The sequence below is a fragment of the Geotrypetes seraphini genome, chromosome 1 (genome assembly GCF_902459505.1).
Source record: "Geotrypetes seraphini chromosome 1, aGeoSer1.1, whole genome shotgun sequence".
NCBI classification, from domain to species: Eukaryota; Metazoa; Chordata; class Amphibia; order Gymnophiona; family Dermophiidae; genus Geotrypetes; species Geotrypetes seraphini.
In genome coordinates this window covers 359,684,473-359,704,062 of record NC_047084.1, presented here as the reverse complement: position 1 = coordinate 359,704,062, position 19,590 = coordinate 359,684,473, and the positions used below count along the sequence as shown (strand labels likewise).

Sequence of the window (19,590 nt, the reverse complement as noted above, 5' to 3'; positions counted from 1 at the left end):
TGGCAGACTGGTGGGGATGTCCAAACTCCGCCAGCAGCAGAGGTCTGATGCCTGAGGCCCAAGCTCCATGCTTCTTGCTGCTCAGGCAGAATGGTGCTCAAACATTGGGCTGTGGATTTTTCAGCTGGTGGGGCTTGGGCATCTCTGAACCGATAAAGCACTGTTCTGTAAAACTGGAAGTTAGTCACATGCCCCCAGAATCTATATATGGCGACTAAAGTTGTATGTGCAACTGAAGCTGATAATTGACCACTAACAAGCAATTCCCAGGGCTAATCAAAATATATGCATGCAGCTTTCTATAAAGTGGTGCATGTAAATTCTAATGTGTGGATTTCAAAAGGGGGCATGGCCACTGGAGAGTAATGGCATGGTCGTGGGCATTCTTAAAAATTTCACGCACTGTAATAGAATATGACCAATCTGCAGATTATTAAGGCTCGGTCATTTATGCGAGGTTTTAGTTGGCATAAAAAGCAGGGCCTAAATTTTAGTCGTGGGGCTGGCCTCTACACATATTCTATGAACTGTACCTGTAAATTTATGCACAGTTTATAGAATACTGTTAAATGTGGGGGGTTTTCCATGCTGATCTTTTTCAATGCCATAAATAGAATTTATCCTCACGGACATGATATGGGCGTTCCACCTAGCAATGCTTGCAAGCACTGGCTATACCTGCCATTGAACTAGTGAAAGCTATCACATTTAAATTTCAGCATGCTGCTTTTCTTTCATTAATGCCATTACAGTGCACCCTTGTCTCACTCACATTTAGACCAGTGCTCTCAAACTCAAACCCTATGCAGGGCCACATTTTGGATTCGTAGGTACTTGGAGGGCCTCAGAAAAAAACTAGTTAATGTCTTAATAAAAAACAAAGTAATTAAAGTAATTGTATTGCACTATCACAGTTTAAAAATCAATAAAGATTTATTTTTTAAAAAAAAATGACAATTTTGCATGAGGTAAAACTCTATAAATCTTTCCTTTTGGCTAAGTCTTAATAATAATATTGTCATTTATAGCTAAAGAGACATATGATCAAGAAATTGTTTTATTTTACTTTTGTGATTATGATAAACATACTGAGGGCCTCAAAATAGTACTTAACAAAGAATAGCCTTAATGGGTCAGACCAATTGTCCATCAAGCCCAGTAGCCCGTTCTCACGGTGGCCAATCCAGGTCACTAGTACCTGGCCAAAACCCAAGGAGTAGCAATATTCCATGCTACCGATACAGGGCAAGCAGTGGCTTCCCCCATGTCTTTCTCAATAACAGACTATGGACTTAGCGTGCCTTTGTAAAAGAGGGCCATTGTGTTTCAGTCAGATTGTGACAATAGCGCTGATGGAGAGACTGAACTTCAGTGAAAGAAACAATATGGCTACTGCGATAGACCAGTTCGAGATCTAGAAATAGAGGTTAACCATCAAGCTATAGGTAACAACTTTTTATTGGACCAGGTTCATACATATGTGACCAGCTTTAGAAAGTTATACTCTCTGTTCTGAATAACCTTTCGAACAACTCTAATTTCCACACTTCAGAAAAAGAGAAATTGCTTACCGATAACATTTTTTTTCCCTCAGGGCATAGCATCTCAGAAAAGACATACACTTCTCCCTCGGTATTCGTGGGGGTTAGGGGCAGAGCCGGAACGCAATGTGTGAAAAATCGTGAATAACTTTGTGCCGGCTCTGACCCACCTCCGGACCTTACCTGATGGTCTCTGCCTTCGATCGCCTCCTTCCGTGCATGTTGCATGTTTGCAGGGGCCAGTGCGGGTGCTTCAGTCTCCTTTCCCCGCTCCGGGCTGGGCAGAACGAAGATCGTTCCTCTCTGGGCTGGGTAGCCTGTGCCTGCCTTACCTGATGGTCTAGCGCAGCTTTAGGGGCAGGAGCAATTTTCCTACACTCCTGCCCCATGCAGATCGCCAATAGGAAATGGCTGCTATGAGCTCCTGAGGTCTCTCGAGAATAATATGGGAGCTCATGGCAGCCATTTCATATTGGCGATCTGCATGGGGCAGGAGTACGGGAAGATCTCTCCTGCCCTGAAAGCCCCGCTAGACCACCAGGTAAAGCCGGGATGCCAGGGGGAAGGCGGGAGGGACGCGGGGAAGGTCCAAAACAAATCTTTTTTTTCCCCCTACAAAAAAATCGCAAATAACCGAATCCGCGGATGCTGAAACCGTGGATTCGGAGGGAGAAGTGTACAGTTCTTCCCCTCTCCTTTCAAAAAGTGCTCTTTCATTATTTCTGATTATATTAGAAACTAACCCCCTCTTCTAAGAAACTGCGCTAGTGGTTTTTAGCGCAGAGAGCCGCACTGAATGGCCCACGCTACTCCCGACGCTCAGGGCAGGATTAACCAATAGGCAAAGTAGGCATGTGCCTAGGGCCCAAAATGGTTAGGGGGGCCCGATGAAGGAAAGCATCAAAATTGATTTTTCCAAATGGCGATGGGCCCCTCCAGCATCGATCGGCAATGCGGGCCCCACCCCAATCGGCAACCCGGCCCCCCCCCCCATTGACGGAAAGTAAGACAAGCAAGCAACACGGGTAAGAAAGGCACCGGGAACTGTAATTGCGCAAGCGGTGCTGCTTGCCCAAAGTTTCCCTCTGATGCAGCTTCCTGTTTCCGCCTGGGCGCATAGTGGGGTGGGGCGGGGCAGGGGGCCCAGTGTATTTGTGTGCCTAGGGGCCTTCGATGAATTAATCCTGCCCTGCCGACGCTCACTGAGTTCCTATGAGGATTGGGAGCAGCGTGGCTCTCTGTGCTAAAAACCGCTAGCGCAGTTTCGTAGAAGAGGGGGTAAGGTTCATATTTATCAATGTGGGCTAATGTTAAGATATGTTATTTTATTACTAACTTGAGTACAGGTCCCATTTTATATAATGAGGCCTAGCTACTAATAACTGGGATTAACAGTAAAATATTGTGCCTTAATGGTAGCCCACTTTGATTACTATGTCCATAAGAACAGTTGGTTCGGCGGCCCTTTGCTATGTATGTGCATGCAAATACATGTCTAGAAATCTCTGGCTAATTCTCAGATATTTGATAATTCACAAGACCCAGATGTGTGTGCTTCCATTGAGTTACTAACCTCAGAGAGTGACTATGACAGGTGAAGAATCTCGCTCAAACCTATTGTCTAAAATTTGCGGGGTCTTCACCCTGAATATGGATGAGAAATTGCCGCATACACCTGGTCTAGGAACCAAGTTAATTTGCATACATTGGTTAATGGAAAACCAGAGCAGTTAGGGCGGCTAGAACACTTGAGTTGAAAATCACTCAGCTAATGATCCTCAATAGCAAAGGCAACAAAGTTTAAAAAAAATAGAAAGTTAAAGTGCGACTGAGAGAAGGAAAGGAGGAATGTGCAGAGGTTGTGAAGAAAGAAAAAGCAGAGGTGCTAAACAAATATTTTTGTTCCATGTGCACTGAGGGTTCATAGCCAACTCGGCGAAAGACAAAGGCGCGCACCGACAACTGAGCACAAGACGGAGGTGCGTGCCGAAGAAAATTATGCGATCCAAGATGGCGACACGTACCGGTGTCTGGTGAGACGCTGAGGGAATTTCCGCTTCTCACTTTTACAGCGATTAGATTTTTCGTTGGTCGCGATGCCGAAGAGACGGGGTAAGAGCGCCGCTGCAGCCTCGCGGCGTCTTGAACACCCCCCTCTCACTTCAATTGAACATTTTCTCCAGCGTCTTCAGAGGAAGTCAGTGGTGTCGGGGAGTCGCCCGTTGGACTCTGCGATGTGGAGTGACGCCGGACCGGAAGTCCTGGGGCTGGATACCACGCTGAGCCCCGACCAGAGGAATCCACCTCCCCCACCGCTGAGTGCAAGTTCCCCACGAGAAAGGAGTGGGCCAGAAGCTGCAGCACTCTCTGATCGTGAGGCTGTAACACCGGGGAGCCAGCATGGGGAAGTCTCTATGGCTTTGCTAAGCCCAGAGATAGTTCCAGCGGATAGAGCAGAAGGAGGAGAAAATCCAGACCAACAGACAGAAGGCAGTCAAGGTGAGCCATTTTCAACATTACATGAGACTTTCTTTAAACATGAAAAACCAGCTGAAGTGACTCTTGACTCAATTTGGGACTTAGTTTCCAAACTGGGAGACTCACTAACTAAACAAATTAAAGAAGGCGAAAAGAATATAAAAATTCAAAAATAGACAATAGAGGAAAATAAACAGGAAATTTCAAATATTAAAGAAAAAGTGGGAGAAATTGAAAATGAAGTGAAAATGATTAAACAAGTTCAATCTACAATAATAAAAGATAATCAAATTATTAGAAGAAAATTGGAGACTATGGAAAATAACTATCGGACTAATAACCTACGATTGCTGAATTTTCCTAAAATTCTATCTATAAACCCGAGAGAGATGATAAAAAGGTATTTTATGGAGATACTTAATATTCCTGAGGAATCATTGCCTCCTCTCACTCGAGTATACTATTTGCCTATTAAAGTAAGGGATCAACAATCGGAGGATAAGAAACAGGAAATACAAGACCTTCAACAAGATTTGACAGCAATTCTGGAAACATCAGATAAAGATTTGGCTAAACCAGCAACTCTTTTGCTATCTGTGGCATTGTTGCCGGACAAGGATTGGATATTAAAGATGTTTTTTAGGAACAAGAATAAAGAGTTTTTGGGTTTGAAAATTCAAATGTTTCCAGACGTTAGTAGAGAAACTCAGAACCGCAGGCGTCAGTTTCTTATGATGAAAGCAGGAGTTACAGAGCTGGGTGGTATTTTCTTTTTACGCTTTCCATGTAAATGCATAATAAGGTATCGAGATAATAAATTTTCTGACACTGAAACGTCTGGAAAAAGAAGGAACAACAGCAACTACAATAACAACAATGCAATAGTAACAACAAATTGGATTTGATAATAGAATAATTCCTCAAGCCAGGCACACGATACTGTTTCTTTTGTATAGAATTAATAAATTGATTTCCTTAAGTTCACTCATATAAATCTTGGATCACATTATAGAGGACTTGAGATTGTTCGATTAGAATTTTTCAATACTACGTAAATGATTTCTTATTATTTTATGTTTGATCTGACAATCTTTCTGTACAAAATGTTTTGATTTTGTTAAATATCTTAAAATGATAAATAAAGAATTAAAAAAAAAAAAAAAAGAAAATTAGTTTTTAGGGGCTCCGACGGGGGGTTTTGTTGGGGAGTCCCCCCAGTTTACTTAATAGATATCGCACCGGCGTTGTGGGGGGTTTGGGGGGTTGTAACCCTCCACATTTTACTGTAAACTTAACTTTTTCCCTAAAAACAGGGAAAAAGTTAAGTTTTCAGTAAAATGTGGGGGGTTACAACCCCCAACACCCCCCACAACGCGGCGCGATCTCTATTAAGTAGAGTGGGGGGTTCCCCCCCACACTCCCCCCGTCGGAGCCGTAAAAACAGTAATTTTCTTCAGCGCGCACCTCCGCACTGCGCTCAATTGTCTGCGCGCGCCTTTGTCCCGGCGCGCTTTTGACCTGACACCGCACTGAGGAATGAACTGGAAACGACCCAGTAGCTGTCAAGGTACATATGTTTGTTAAGAGATGCCAAACCATTTCTGAAGGGAAGGATTTGTACTGGAACTTGCAAAACTGAAAGGAACAAATGAGTCCTTTTGCAAAGGTGAATTCTATTCCTATGGGCAACTCAACATTTAGAACATGAGACTAGCTATCCTGGGTCAGGCCAATGGTTCATCTAGCCCAGCATCCTGCTTCCTTCAGAGGCCAATCCAGGTCACAAGTACCTGACAAAAACCCAAATGGTAGCAACATTCCATGATTGGCAGCACACCTTTGAAAAGCCCCCCCCCCCCCCAAAGCTATAAGGTCATTAGCGGTCCATCCTCCAAGTTTAAAATAGTTCAGAGAGGTTTTAGGAGTTTGTTAATGAATCCATCTAACTGAACTTTAAAGAAATTTAAAACAATATTGAAGGCTCTGATTTTCTCTCTTGTGTTTAATTTGAACATGGGAGATGATGTGAGAATACATTAGTAGTTCTGTGGGCTATGGGCATTATGATCAAATAGCAGGAAGATTTCATATGGAATATCAGGGGCTCTGAAAGGATGTGTGTGAATGATGGCTAGGCTTTCTTTTCAAGTACTAGAGTTCTTAGTTCTATATGACGTAACTTTTGTGTTTTTATTTCTACCGCTTTGGTCTGCAATATGTAACGTAGTATAACAAAATTTAGAATAAACATAAACAAGCATTTTTGGAGACAGCAGTGGCCCCACAGGACTGAAAAAAGGAGGAAACCATCTCTCATCAAAATAGTAATAGGGATAATGGTTGGAATTATCCTCAATAATGGGAAAGTTCATAGGGACTTCACACACAGTATGGCTTGAGCCAAAAAGGCTACACGAGTCACATTGGTCTTTTTGCTAAAGCTTGAACTAAGTATCACATGGCAAATAGGTATACGAGGGACCACTGAAAAGTTCTCAACTCAACGAAGAAGAGAATGATGTGGAGCCATGACACTTAAGTTATTCCACACTTTTCATTTCATATCAAACAAAAAGTGTCAAGAAAAGTGTGGAATAACTTAAGTGTCATGGCTCCACATCATTCTCTTCTTGGTTGGGCTGAGAATTTTTCATTGGCCCCTCGTATTGTGATGTCATAATGCCTCATTTCGCCAATGGCTAAGAGCCAACCTCATCGGTGATGTCACAAAGGCTTGGTTTCCCTATACTTGTGCCCATTAACTGGATGCATTTGCCTCACTGAAACGAAAAGTGATAAGAAAAGTGTGGAATAATTTGTAAGTCTCATGGCTCCACATCATTCTCTTCTTGGTTGGGCTGAGAACTTTTCAGTGGCCCCTTGTAAAATAGGGTGCACAGCATTTAGTATCAACTACTCTCCGCAAGTGCATGCCAAGCTTTAGTAAAAGGGCCCCCCTTAAGGAACTAATTCTGAATATCCTGGAGGGGAGGTAAGAAGACCAAATATCACATAGATATCAATATTTAATATTTAAATATCACATAGATATAAATAATACAAATGAAACAAACCTTCTCAAGGGAAAAAAAACTCTACAAGAGGGTACTGTAAGCTCACAGAAGGCAGACGCAGGCATAATATCAGAAAATAGCTCTTCATGAAAATGGTGGTGGATGCAGGGAACTCCGGTCCGCGAGAGCTGTATTCCAGTCGGGTTTTCAGGATTTCCTCAATGAATATGCATGAGATCTATGTGCATGCACTGCTTTCAATGCATATTCATTGGGGAAATCCTGAAAACCCGACTGGAATATGGCTCTCGAGGACCGGCGTTCCCTACCCCTGCTTTAGGGGGAGGTGTTAGAAGCAAAATCAGTACCAGAATTCAAGAATGCATGGGATAAATAGAGAGGATTTTTCACTGTGAAAAAAGCAGCGGTGGCAGCCAGATATCAATTAAGGCCTATGGCACTGTACCAGAAAATGAAGTGGGAAGATTATATGGGTCTTATGGACTGCCTTTGATAGGGTCACCATATGGCTTCAGAAAAAGGAGAATGGACTGAGATATCCAGGTTTTACTTCTATTGATAGCAATAGGAGGACAGATAAAGAAATCTGGGTTTTACTGCCATTGAAAGCAATCAGATGTCTCAATCTGTCTTCCATTTTCTGGAGTAAAACAAAAAAACCAGACCAAACAACCCCACGGTCAAAATCAACAAAGGAAAGAAAGTGGGGAGGGAACTGTACCCATCAACCTGTGACAGTGTTGAGTTTCAAATAATTTATTCAATACAATACATATATAAATAAATATCAGGCCATATAACATATCCTTTCAGACTCTTTTGTACCCATTTTCTGGAGCCATATGATACCCCCAGTTCTTTGCCATCAGATTCTCTGTTTCAACATTAAAATACAGTAGTATTTCATTGTTCAAGATGTGAACAGAATTATATAAAAACAAACTCTCCTAACTTTTCACCAGCATAATTAATGAAAAACAATTTACCCTCCCTTTTACTAAACTGCGATACCGGTTATTAGCGCAGGGAGTCGTGCTGCTCCCGATGCTCATGGAGTTCCTATGAGTTTTGGGAGCAGTGCGGAGCATTCAGCACAGCTCCCTGCGTTAATAACCGCTATTTTAGTTTAGTAAAAAGAGGGGGGAGGGGTTAATTAGTGAAAAACAAGGAGAGGTTTTGCTTAATCCTCTCCATATTTTGATACTGTTGAGGAAATGCAGCATACTTGAATGGGCAGGGTCACATTTGCCACACTAGGAATCATTGCCATTGCTTTATAATGGAGCCCATACTGTATATTCTTTGGAAAGACAAAAGAAGTGAGGAAGGGATGCTATTCAAACCCTTTAAGGGCAATTTATTACAAATTTCAAAAATAAAATTACAAGTACACATATGTAGCAGTGCAGGATGTGGCAGGCATAAACAAGTCCTTATAATGATAATATATACTGGACCCCAGTCCTTCGGTTTGCAATGTACACTGGACCCTAACACGGTCCTGCAGTGTTTTTTTGTTTTTTTTAAAAATATTTGTGCCAGGCAATAGGATTTGTTTAGCGCGCACAGCAAGTTCAGATTCTCACTTGTTTTTTCTTGAAATTTGGTGCCATCTACTGGGCTATTCTTTACACCCCTAAGGAAGGCCTTTTGGCTGAAACACGGACCGAGTTGGGAGTCCAGTATATATTCAATTATAAAGGACTTGTTTATGCCAGCCACATCCTGCACTGCTACTATATATAAAAATACTTGTAATTTTATTTTTGAAATTTATTAATAAATTGATTGTCCTTACAGCGGTTAAATAGTGTCCCTTCCCCACTTCTTTTGTTTTTCTACATTCGCACATGGGGTTGCACTTTTCCTTTGATCTATTCTTTGGAAAGACCATTCTTTTCTTTTTCCATTGCAGAAATCTATGCAAACAAAAATCACATTGATGTTAATGCCTCAGGGTTTAAAGAAAAAGATACCAACTTATCTGACATATTCATGTTCTATTTTCTTATATACAGTATATACATTGGTTTTGGTCATGAGCAACTGCATGGGCACAGATAGCACAGCCACAAGTAATCCAGGTTTTTGTTTTAATGAACTAATTATTTTTTTTTTTAATATATTTATCTTCATTCCCCAGCAAGAGATAATAAAATCTGTTCGATATACAAAATAAGCTGATGGCAACACAATGCGAAAAAAAAAATATATCTTAATATGGTAAGTGCAAGAAAAACAGCTTTGAGAAAAAGCTTGATTGCAATAAACTACAGTATTCATTTATCAGTGGAAATACATAATTTGCATTAAAGTGTTCCTTCTGTTATATTTTGCTTTTCATAGATGAGACACTTTTAACTATGTACATATATATCCAGTTTTTAACACTTGACAATGGAATAATGGAGCATTCAAGAATACAATAGAATTTGTTAGATACATGCTGCCCTGCAGGTACCAGCAATTAATGTGCCAGCATGTATTCTCCTTCAAGGGTTCACACGTTTGGCATTGAGTACTAGCCTCAGTTAGGTGACCAGCCACCTGATATGTCTCAACCAAGCTCCGAATCCCCTTCCCCAAATCCTTAGACTTCTCACTGGATCCATATAGTATTGCCTCTCTCTGGCCTACGGGGCTCAACTGTCAGTTCTCCAAATGTCGAGAAAAACTGCTCCATCTCCTTCTGCAACATGTCGTTTCTCTTCTCTGCATCTTCCTTAGCCCGCTCTGCATTCCTCATCTTGATTTCAACCATGGTAAATTTCTTCTTCTCTTGATCTAGTTCCTCATGCAGAGCCATCATTTCAGTCTCCAGCGCCAAGTTTCTCTGTTCTAAGCTATAGGATTATTAAAAACACCATCTCAGTAAATAGCAAATGAAAAGCTTCATCATCATATTTAACAAGTGTCTCAGACTAGGGTTACTAGATTTCGGGCCGCAAAACCCCGGACATATGGCCCCGCCCTGTTCCACCTCAGCCCCATTCCTCCCCCAGCCCCGCCCCCACCAAACCTCCTCCCTTCTTCTCAACTAGCTCCGACCATGCCTGGAGTCACTGGAGCATGCGCGGATGTGTTTGACATCATCTGCATATTCTCAGAGGCCCCCCCCCCCCCCCGATGCGGCCAGAGGTTGTTGAGGCTTTCTAAAACCCGGCCAAACTGCCGGGTTTTGGAAAGTCCGTCCGGGCACCTGGACAGGCTTCTAAAAAGAGGACATGTCCAGGTCTTCCCGGATGTCTGGTAACCCTACCTCTGACTTATTCTCGGATTTGAGCAAATAAGATGCACATTTCCCCCCAACCCCTTACAATAACTTCAAGATTATTAAAATGGTAAGGAAGACAATTTGCCCAATATTCAGCAGTATTTAGCCAACTGGGAATGGCTGCTGGCTGGCTAACTGCTGATATGCATTGGCTGACTGGATAAGTCTAGCGGCCAGAAAGACTCACCTAAAAAGCAGGACTATCTTTGGCTTCTAAGCCTTAGCTGGATAGATGATGAATATTGGTTTGGCCGGCTATATCTATGGCCCTAGCATTGAATATTTGGGTTCACCATTGACCATGGGAGGTAGCCAGACTGGGGAGTGTGTGGTGCAGTGGTTAAAGCTACAGATCCAGCACCCTGGGACTGTGGGTTCAAATCCCATACTGCTCCTTGTGACCCTGGGCAAGTCACTTAATCCCCCAGTGCCCCTGGTACATTAGATAAGAGTGTGAACCCACCAGGACAGATAGGGAAATATGCTTGAGTATCTGAATAATTTGTAATCTGTATAGAATTGTAGGATATATGGAATATAAATAAATATATATTGTTCTCCCAGGGGCGCTCAGAATGGTTTTACATTAATTTATTCAGGTACTTAAGCATTTTTTTCCTGTCTGTCCTGGTGGGCTCACAATCTATCTAATGTACCTGGGGCAATGGGGGGATTAAGTGACTTGCCCAGGGACACAAGGAGCAGGGTGGATTTGAACTCACAACCTCAGGGTGTTGAGGCTGTAGCTTTAACCACTGTGCCACACTCTCCCCATAAAGTCCATATATTTCAAATGATGGAGAGGAATAATCACTTCACAGCAGAAAAATACAGTTGACTTTACTCTGTCAGAATTGAAAAATGTGCTGCCTCGGGATATTCCTAGAAGGAGAGAACCCCCACCCCCTGATTAATTTCCCTATTGTGTTTTGAGTAAGATATGTCAAAGTGTTAATTTAAGTTACATGAAAGTCCTTTACGGAATAATAATTTCAAATTCTGTAAATATGCATTTCCTGTATCTGCTTACGGTTTCTGCAACAAGGGAGAATTCTAAAACACAGTAAGTAATTCACAGGAAAGGCCATATAACTTTAGGCACCATATATAGAATATGGGGGCTAATGCCTCAATACAAGGCTTGTTATCAATTTGGCATAGATTTTATACTGCACTTTGCATAAGCAAGATCATGTATGAAAAAGGGACATATCACAGGCAAAATTTTGCAAATGGAACAGCAAAAAACAAAAGGAATTGACCCCAAAATATCCACAAAGAAGAAAATCCAGAGAAAACCAAAAAAACTCTGTAGAGTGACGATGTTCCTAAATGGACTTTATTTGAAAGTGTAAAAGTTCCATAGGTAAACTGAAATCATCCACATAAAATAATTTCATCCACATAAAAGCCTTAAGGGACCTAGTCCGCTAGGGATACAGGACCCAACATGGTCCACGTTTCGACAAAAAGTCTTCTTCAGAGGTCCCTGGGGGGGTCCTATAAAGGTGAGTACACGGGAAACAATTGTGTGGTGAGCCGTAAGTGAGACATTGCTTGCATTTGCTTTTATTGAGTGTTACAGCTTTTGTGAAACTTGATGCACCATAGTATATCAGCTGTCACAGCCCCTCTTACTTATATTCCCCTCCGAGCCCTTTTTTTAAAAAAAAAATTCTATAAAAGACTTATTTCATGGTTCACCAGTCTCTTCTAATCGAAACATTTTAATTTAATGTGATTTAAAATTACTTTTTAATCCACTTTCTCTATATTAGTTCAAAGGCAGATAATATAGAAAAAAGCCCTACAATTGAAAAAGTACATGATTAAAAGTCATCCTTCTAAAACAATTAGAAATCATGAATAATGCAAGCCCCAAAATAAGCCAGAACAAAAACACAGTAGAACACAGTGATAAAAATATAAACAATATTTATTAAAACACTCCTATTAGCCCGACATGGCCATGTTACCCCCCCCCCTCTTTTTGGGGGTTGCATCACGGACTGAATCACACCAGAAAATGCTAATCCAAGATCTCATATATGTGGCAGTGGCAAGTTGATGCCAGTCAAGTCAGTAACATTTTCTGGTGTGATTCAGCCCCTGATGCAACCCCCAAAAGGGTGTGTATGTGTGTATACCAAACATAGCCATGTCGGGCTAATAGGAGTGTTTTAATAAATCTAGTTTATATTTTTATCACTGTGATCTGCTGTGTTTTTGTTCAGACTGGATCTTACAGAATTTACAGATCAGTTGCCTGTTTTGTTTTTGGAGCCCCCAAATAAGTACATTGCAAAATTCAAGGTTGGAACCTTTTGTCTCCTCCTGTCATTTCTTTCCATTTTGTATTCCTGCTCATTTGCGTTGCTCAGAGAGCCGCTCAACTTGAACGCTGTGGCCAATAGCTGTATTAAGTGACTGAAGACATTTGATCTGTATAAGATCACATCTACAAAATTTCTGTGCAGTGTACCGAACATGATCTGATCCAAGCTTATGGTTTTCAAACTCAGTTTCCAGTAATCCCTTTTAGATTGTTCAAGCCTGAATCCAAGGGGGTTCACAATTTCTTTTTTTCTTTTTTTTTTCCTTCAAATCAGTTCTTCGGCTCTGTCAAACCTTACCCTCCTTATCCAGGGATTTATTTTTTTTTTTCAGATAATACTCTCACACCTTTTTTTCCTGCTTCCAAAATGGTTCTACTTTTCCTAATAAGATACTGTATATCATTAAAGGGCCTAGCATTTTTTATACCAGTCATGCATAAGCCAGCTTTGAACCTGTGACCTTTAGGTTAAAATCCACCCACTTTCCCAGTAAAGCAGTTCTGAAACCTGGTGGATGGAAGATAACCAACAGTACACAGTCGTACAAGGGTATAAATTATATTGCAGTGATAGGGTGAATCAAATTGGTGGACATGTAGCATGTTAAGTAAACCTTGAATTGAATAGACTATACAATCTTGGAATCCCAATGAATAGAAATTCCATTCGTATAAGGGAAAAGGATAGTGACAGGTGTGAACTACAGTTCACCCAGCCGGGATGAACAGACAGCTGCAGAAATGTTAACAGAAATTAGGGAGGCTAACCAACTGAATTACACAATAATAATGGGCGATTTCAATTACCAAAACTAGTTTTCGGATAACACTGTGCAACAAATTTTAACTTTTTTTCTGGGGTAAGAAGAAAATGAGGTTTACTTAATAGAATTTGACCTCCTGTGTATGAAAATAGCCTCCGTTTTCTCCTATCACGTATAGTTTTTCAGCAAATCGCAAATATTTATAGCCGATTTAAGAGTTCCTGTAAATATTGTTTTCTAGAATCGTTTTCCTGTTGAAGTGCATTTATAAATGAGATTAGGAGCATCTCTAATTAATGTCCAACAATAGTCAGCCATCACTGATGAATTCCATCTGCCCTGATATCGTTTCTTCATGGTAGCAATGTCCTGGTGAAACTTTTCCCTGTGCTCATCACTAATACTACCAAGATTATCGGGGGGGGGGGGGGGGGGGAATCCAGATGTGAGTGGAAAAAATGAATTTTTAGTGACATGCTGCATTTGAGATCACAGGATGCTGTAAGCATCATCTCCATCATTTGGACATAGTCTGGTGCTTTCTTATTCCCCAGAAAATTCTCAGTTCTTCAATGCTATCCGTGCACTTTTCTCACTTCAGTTTAAAAATCTAATTTGAGGCAAACTGTTTTAATATTTCAGAGATTGTTATAACATTTACTCCAATCATTAGAAAATACAGTGGTACCTCGGTTTACGAGTGCACCGGTTTGTGAGTGTTTTGCAAGATGAGCAAAACATTTGCAAAATCGGTGCCTCGGAAACCGAGCATGGCTCGATTTACGAGCACACCCTCCGCAATCTGGCACCCCTCCCTGCGACCCCCCTGACATGATTGGGTACCTCCCGCCACGATCCGACCCCCCCGCCACGATTGGGCACCCCCCCGCCACGATCCGCCCCCCCCCCCGACACAATTGGGCACCCCCTGCCGCTTCTTACCCTCATCTGGGCACTCTTGAAAATCAGCCTTCTCCTCTGCTGGGCCTTGAGCATGCTCAGATGCTCAAGGCCCAGCAGAGGAGGAAGCCGATTTTCAAGAGTGCCCAGATGAGGGTAAGAAGCGGCGGGGGTGGTGTCCAATCGTGTCGGGGGGGATGTTGGATCATGTCGGGGGGGTACCCAATCGTGTCGGGGGGGGGTGTCGGATCGTGGCGGGGGGTGCCGGTTCGAGGCAGGGGGGGTGCCTGATCGCGGGAGGGGGGCCTTCGAGGGGAGCAATGCCGGTTCTCGGGGGGGGGAATGCATCAAAGCGAGTTTCCATTATTTCCTATGGGGAAACTCGCTTTGATAAACGAGCATTTTGGATTACGAGCATGCTTCTGGAACAGATTATACTCGTAATCCAAGGTACCACTGTATAGCGAAAATGTTAATTTTTGTATCATAATGCTCTTTTGCCAAAAATCAGAAGGTTATACCAAAATATTAAGGTCAGTTTTAAATTCAGCTATCCCAAATCACTATAGAACACCCACTACAATTCATGCCGCCAAACCTCTGTTGCACAGTATAATCATTGTTGTAGTTTCCAGTCTCAATCCCAAGACTATGTATTGTTGCATGAACTATCCTAACTAATTCAAAAAAGACAGAGAAAAACGCCTTAGACTTAAGTAGCAGCTTACTTAAAGCTATTTCATACTGCTTTAAGTATTATCACTGGCAAAAAAAACTCCATCTTATAACTCAGGTGGAATGTTTGAATATAGGTCCTCTTTTACAAAGGCGCGCCAAGCGTTTTAGCGCAGATTTAGCGTGCGCTAAATCAGTGCGTGCACTAACCGCTAACGCGGTCCATAGGATAACATGCACGCGCTAGCATTTAGCGGGTGTTTAGCGAGAGCTAATATTTAGCGGACGCTAAAAAAGCTTAGCGCACCTTTGCAAAAAAGAGGGGGATAGCCCATGAAGCAGCTGGAGTGTCAAAGATTTTTGTCACGCAGTAAGTATATTGATTATTTTGGCACAAGCCTGAAATATACAATGGTGATGGTACCATGGACTGGGATAGAAGCAGTAGAGTTAGGGTTACCAGAGATCCAGATTTCCCCAGACATGTCCGCCTTTTCGAGGACATATCTGGGGGTCCGGAAGACTTGGTCCGGGTTATGTACCTAGCGTATTTGACACTCCTGGCCAATCGTTTTTTAACACCTTCTCCTCTATATGAAAAAATTATTTTTAGTAATAATCCATGCATCACTCAACAAGGGTGTACCTAGGAAAAGGCAGCATCTTAAACACTGCAGTGAACACTTGAACATCAATACACCCATTGTAAAACTAAAGCTAGATTAGTACAGATCAATCCTGCACAGTCAATGCCAACAGAAAAGCATGTCTTTTTTTGCACACACAGAACACAGATACACTCTCACCCAATATAGAATAAGCAACAGTAAACTAAAAATAGAATATGTAGACAATGTACTGTATCTTAAGAAGTATGATTCTGCATACAGTGCAGCATCACAGAAAAAGTGATGCATGTCCCCTAGTACTGTGCAAATATAAAGACAGCAGATGTAAATTTGAAAACACAGACATATACCAATCACCACATAGAAATAAAACAAAAATGGAAAATAAGATACCATGTTATTGAACTACCGTATTTTTCAAACCATAAGACGCACCAGAACATAAGACGCACCCACCTGTAATTTGGTTCAGAATTTTTTTTCTTCTTGGTTTTTCCTCCTCTACACATAGGTGCATATGGTGATCTGGTGCTGGGAAGCCCGCAACATGAAGCAGCCTGCAGCTCAAAGCCCAAAAGAGCCTGAAGAAGCAGCTTGCAGCCCAAAGCCCCCCTCCCCCCCATACCTTTTTAAAGTAGCAGTGGTCCAGCGCGGTCTCCTGCTGGACAGCTGACTTTCTCTGCAGAGCAACGCACAACATTTGCACTTCCTGCCTGGTCCGCACCGCTCTGTGATTGGCTGCAGTCAGTAACTTAAAAAAGGTAAGGGACGCACGGTGTATTTGGTCCATAAGACACACCCCCTTTATGGGGGTGGAAAAAGTGCATCATATGGTCCGAAAAATACATTTTTCTATTAGCTTTCGGAGGTCAAAATCTCCTTCCTCAGGTCAGCACTGTATACCACTGTAACAATATCCTTTCCTGACCTGAGAAAAGGGTTTCTGGTCTCATAAAGTTAGTCAAAAATGTATTAATATTAGTCCAATAAAAATATCATCTTATTTCCATTTTCAAATTATAAACGTTTATTAGCACAGCTATGATACTTTATCCTCAAGCCAAAAAAAAACCAAAAACCCAAAACAAAATCACTTCTATCTAGCTTTATTGTCTCTGGATTTCTGCTTTCCTTATCTTCTTTTCACTCTCTCATTCCTTTCAATGTCTGTCCTCTTTTTGTGCCCCTTCTATGTGGCTTGGCCCTCTTTTTCCCCATTCTATCCAGTTTGATCCCCCATCAGTCTGATCCCTCATATCTCCTTGAAACTGGAACCAATACACAGCATTTTCCCTTCTGTGTCCGTCTGTGTCACCTTTTCACTTCTTTTCCAGCATTCACCTATGTCCCTATTTCACCTTTTTTCCCAGAATCTTCATTGTGTCCCTGTCCTTATCCTCTCTCCATGTTCACCATCTACCTTCTCAATATCCTTATCTTCCCCCCTTTCAACATTGTTCTCTGTGTCTCTATTTTACTTCCCATTTTTCAACACTATCCCCATTCAGCATTGTTCTCTCCAATGTTCCCTCTAAGGATTGATGAGGTGTGTGCAAAAAAAAATATGCATGAGCGACAAGTTACATATTCCACAAATTTATGAGCAGGCACGGAGGACGCATTTGTAAACAAATGTAGTTTATCCTTGTACTCCTTATGTATTTTTAATCATCTATGGATATGTTTGTATGTTTATTGTTCAAATGGTTTTATTTATTTCCCAAAATTTATTTTTGTTATACACATTGAAAATATTTGATATTGCGTTTAAATCAAAATCTCAATAAACTTGAAATGAGTGCCCATGAGATTGTGGGAGGGTTAAATACTCAAAACTTAGAAGAATAACAATTTACTTAAAGTTTTTGCTTCTCCAGCTTTCTGGTATCTTTACATAATGCAGTGGTGTACCTAGCATATGTAACACCCGGGGCCCATCATTTTTTGGCACCCCCCCCCCCATCTGTACGAAAAACATGATTTTTAGTAACAAGCCACACGTCACACGTCACCTAGGAAAAGGCAGCATCTTACATATTGCAGTGAACAGTACATCAATACACCCATTGTAAAACTAAACAAGCCAGACCAACACAGATCAATCCTACACCGTCAATCCTAACAGAAAACTATGTCTTTCGAACACACAACACACCTTCGCCTAGTATGGAATATGTAATCACAAACTAACCCCTCCCATAGACAAAGGTTAAATTGAACCAGCAAGAAGCTGGACTCTGCATACAATGCTTCACAGAAACAGTGACACATGTCTCCTAAAGCAATAAATAAATAGAAATTTTTTTCTACCTTTGTCTTCTGTGGTTTCTGCTTTCCTCATCTTCTTGTAACTCTCTTCCTTCCATCCACTGTCTGCCGTCTCTTTTCCCCTATATGGCATCTTCTCTCCTTCTATGCCCCTTCCAGAAACTGTATGCCTCCCCCTTCCATCTCTCCTTTCACCCCCATTGGTCTGGCATCTCTCTCCTCTCCTTCCCTCTCCCACACCTCTCCTCTGCAATCCCTTTCCCTTTTTTCCCTCATTTCCCTTTTCAATTTATTTTCTGCATCTGTCTAGATTATGTTCTTACTACTCTCTCATCAATGTTCTTTTTTACTGTCTACCTAAAGCTTGCCACCTCTTTCCCTCACCCCTCCAGTGTTTCCCTAACTCAATCCTTTTCTCCCCATCATGTGTCCTCCTTTTATTTATCCCCTCCTTCCATCATATACCCTCTTTCTCCAACCCTTCCATCTAGTACCTTCTCCTCTCTCTGTCCACTTATCATCCAGCATCTGCTCCCCTCTTTCTCTCCTCCCATTTCCTTCTGGCATTTGCTCCCTTATCTCTCCCATCTGCACTTCCATCCAGCATAGGTTCCCCACTACCATCCAATGTCTGCCCTTTCTCCCTCCATCCACCCCTCTTCAATCAGCATCTTCCCCCTTTCTTTCCCTCCAATATCCTTCCCCCTTATGTCTCTCTCCTTTCTCTGTACATCAATTCCATCAGCACCACCCTTCCATACCACCCTGCCCCCTTTCTTTCCCTCCACCACTCTTCCATTCCAGCAGTCCTGCTCCTTTCTCTCCCTTCATGCAGCAAGGTCCCGCGATGATTGTAGCTGCCTGCTGCCAATCCACCCCACTCTGACGTACTTGCTCTAGAGCGGACTCAGCAGCTGCATGCTGGAAGGGCCCACGATGACTCGTCTGCTGGCTCTGCTCTGGAAGAAGTAAGTTACGTTGGAGGGGGTGGGCCCGGCAGACACAGGGAGTTGCGGCAAAGTCCCGCAATGATTGTGTCTGCCGGGTCCACCCCCTCCGACGTAACTTACTTCTTCCAGAGCAGAGCCAGCAGACGAGTCATCGCGGGACTTCCCCACACCTGCTCCCCCAAAATTGCCATGCTTCGGTTCCTCTTTTTTCTTCCTCCCTCCCCCCGCGGGACCCTGCAGCACCATCAACTCTTACTCCCTCTAACGCCGGCCCTGCAGCTCCGGACTTCCCCGCACCTTCCCCCCCCCCCGATCGCTATTATTTTAAATGTTATAGCGGCGGCGCTGTATCCATCAGTGGAGACGTCTAACCTCGGCCTGCCCCGGAACTCTTACTGCAGCAGCTGCCCGTCTAGGCAGGAACAGGAAGTCACTGTTGCAGTAAGAGTTCCGGGGCAGGCCGAGGTTAGATGTCTCCACCGCCAGGTTCGGAAACCAAACCCCCACCCCGACGTCCGATTCCTCCCCCAGCCTCCCCTTACCTTTGCGACGCGTGTGTGCGCTGTGACGAGAAACTTGTGCGCTGCGATGTAATATTTTGTGCAGCTTAGCGGGAACACTGGTTCTCTCTCTATGGCCCTATCGCCTCTTCCCCTTTTCAGCTTTGTCCCATGTGTATCCTCATCAACTCTCCATTTCAGTATTATCCCCCTCTGAATGCCTATTTAGCCTCTTTCAGCA

General features: G+C 42.5%; 1 protein-coding gene across 5 annotated transcripts in view; it reads right to left on the bottom strand.

Moving 5' to 3' along the window:
- Positions 1-9,039: 9,039 nt before the first annotated feature.
- ARHGAP24 (Rho GTPase activating protein 24) overlaps positions 9,040-19,590 on the bottom strand; it is an 833,428-nt gene continuing 822,877 nt past the window's right edge. For all 5 annotated transcript variants that reach the window (XM_033914713.1, XM_033914704.1, XM_033914721.1 and 2 more), the window contains one exon: positions 9,040-9,897. In XM_033914713.1, coding sequence (XP_033770604.1) covers positions 9,654-9,897 — 244 coding nt within the window. In that variant the 3' untranslated portion in view covers positions 9,040-9,653. The remainder of the gene's footprint in view (positions 9,898-19,590) is intronic.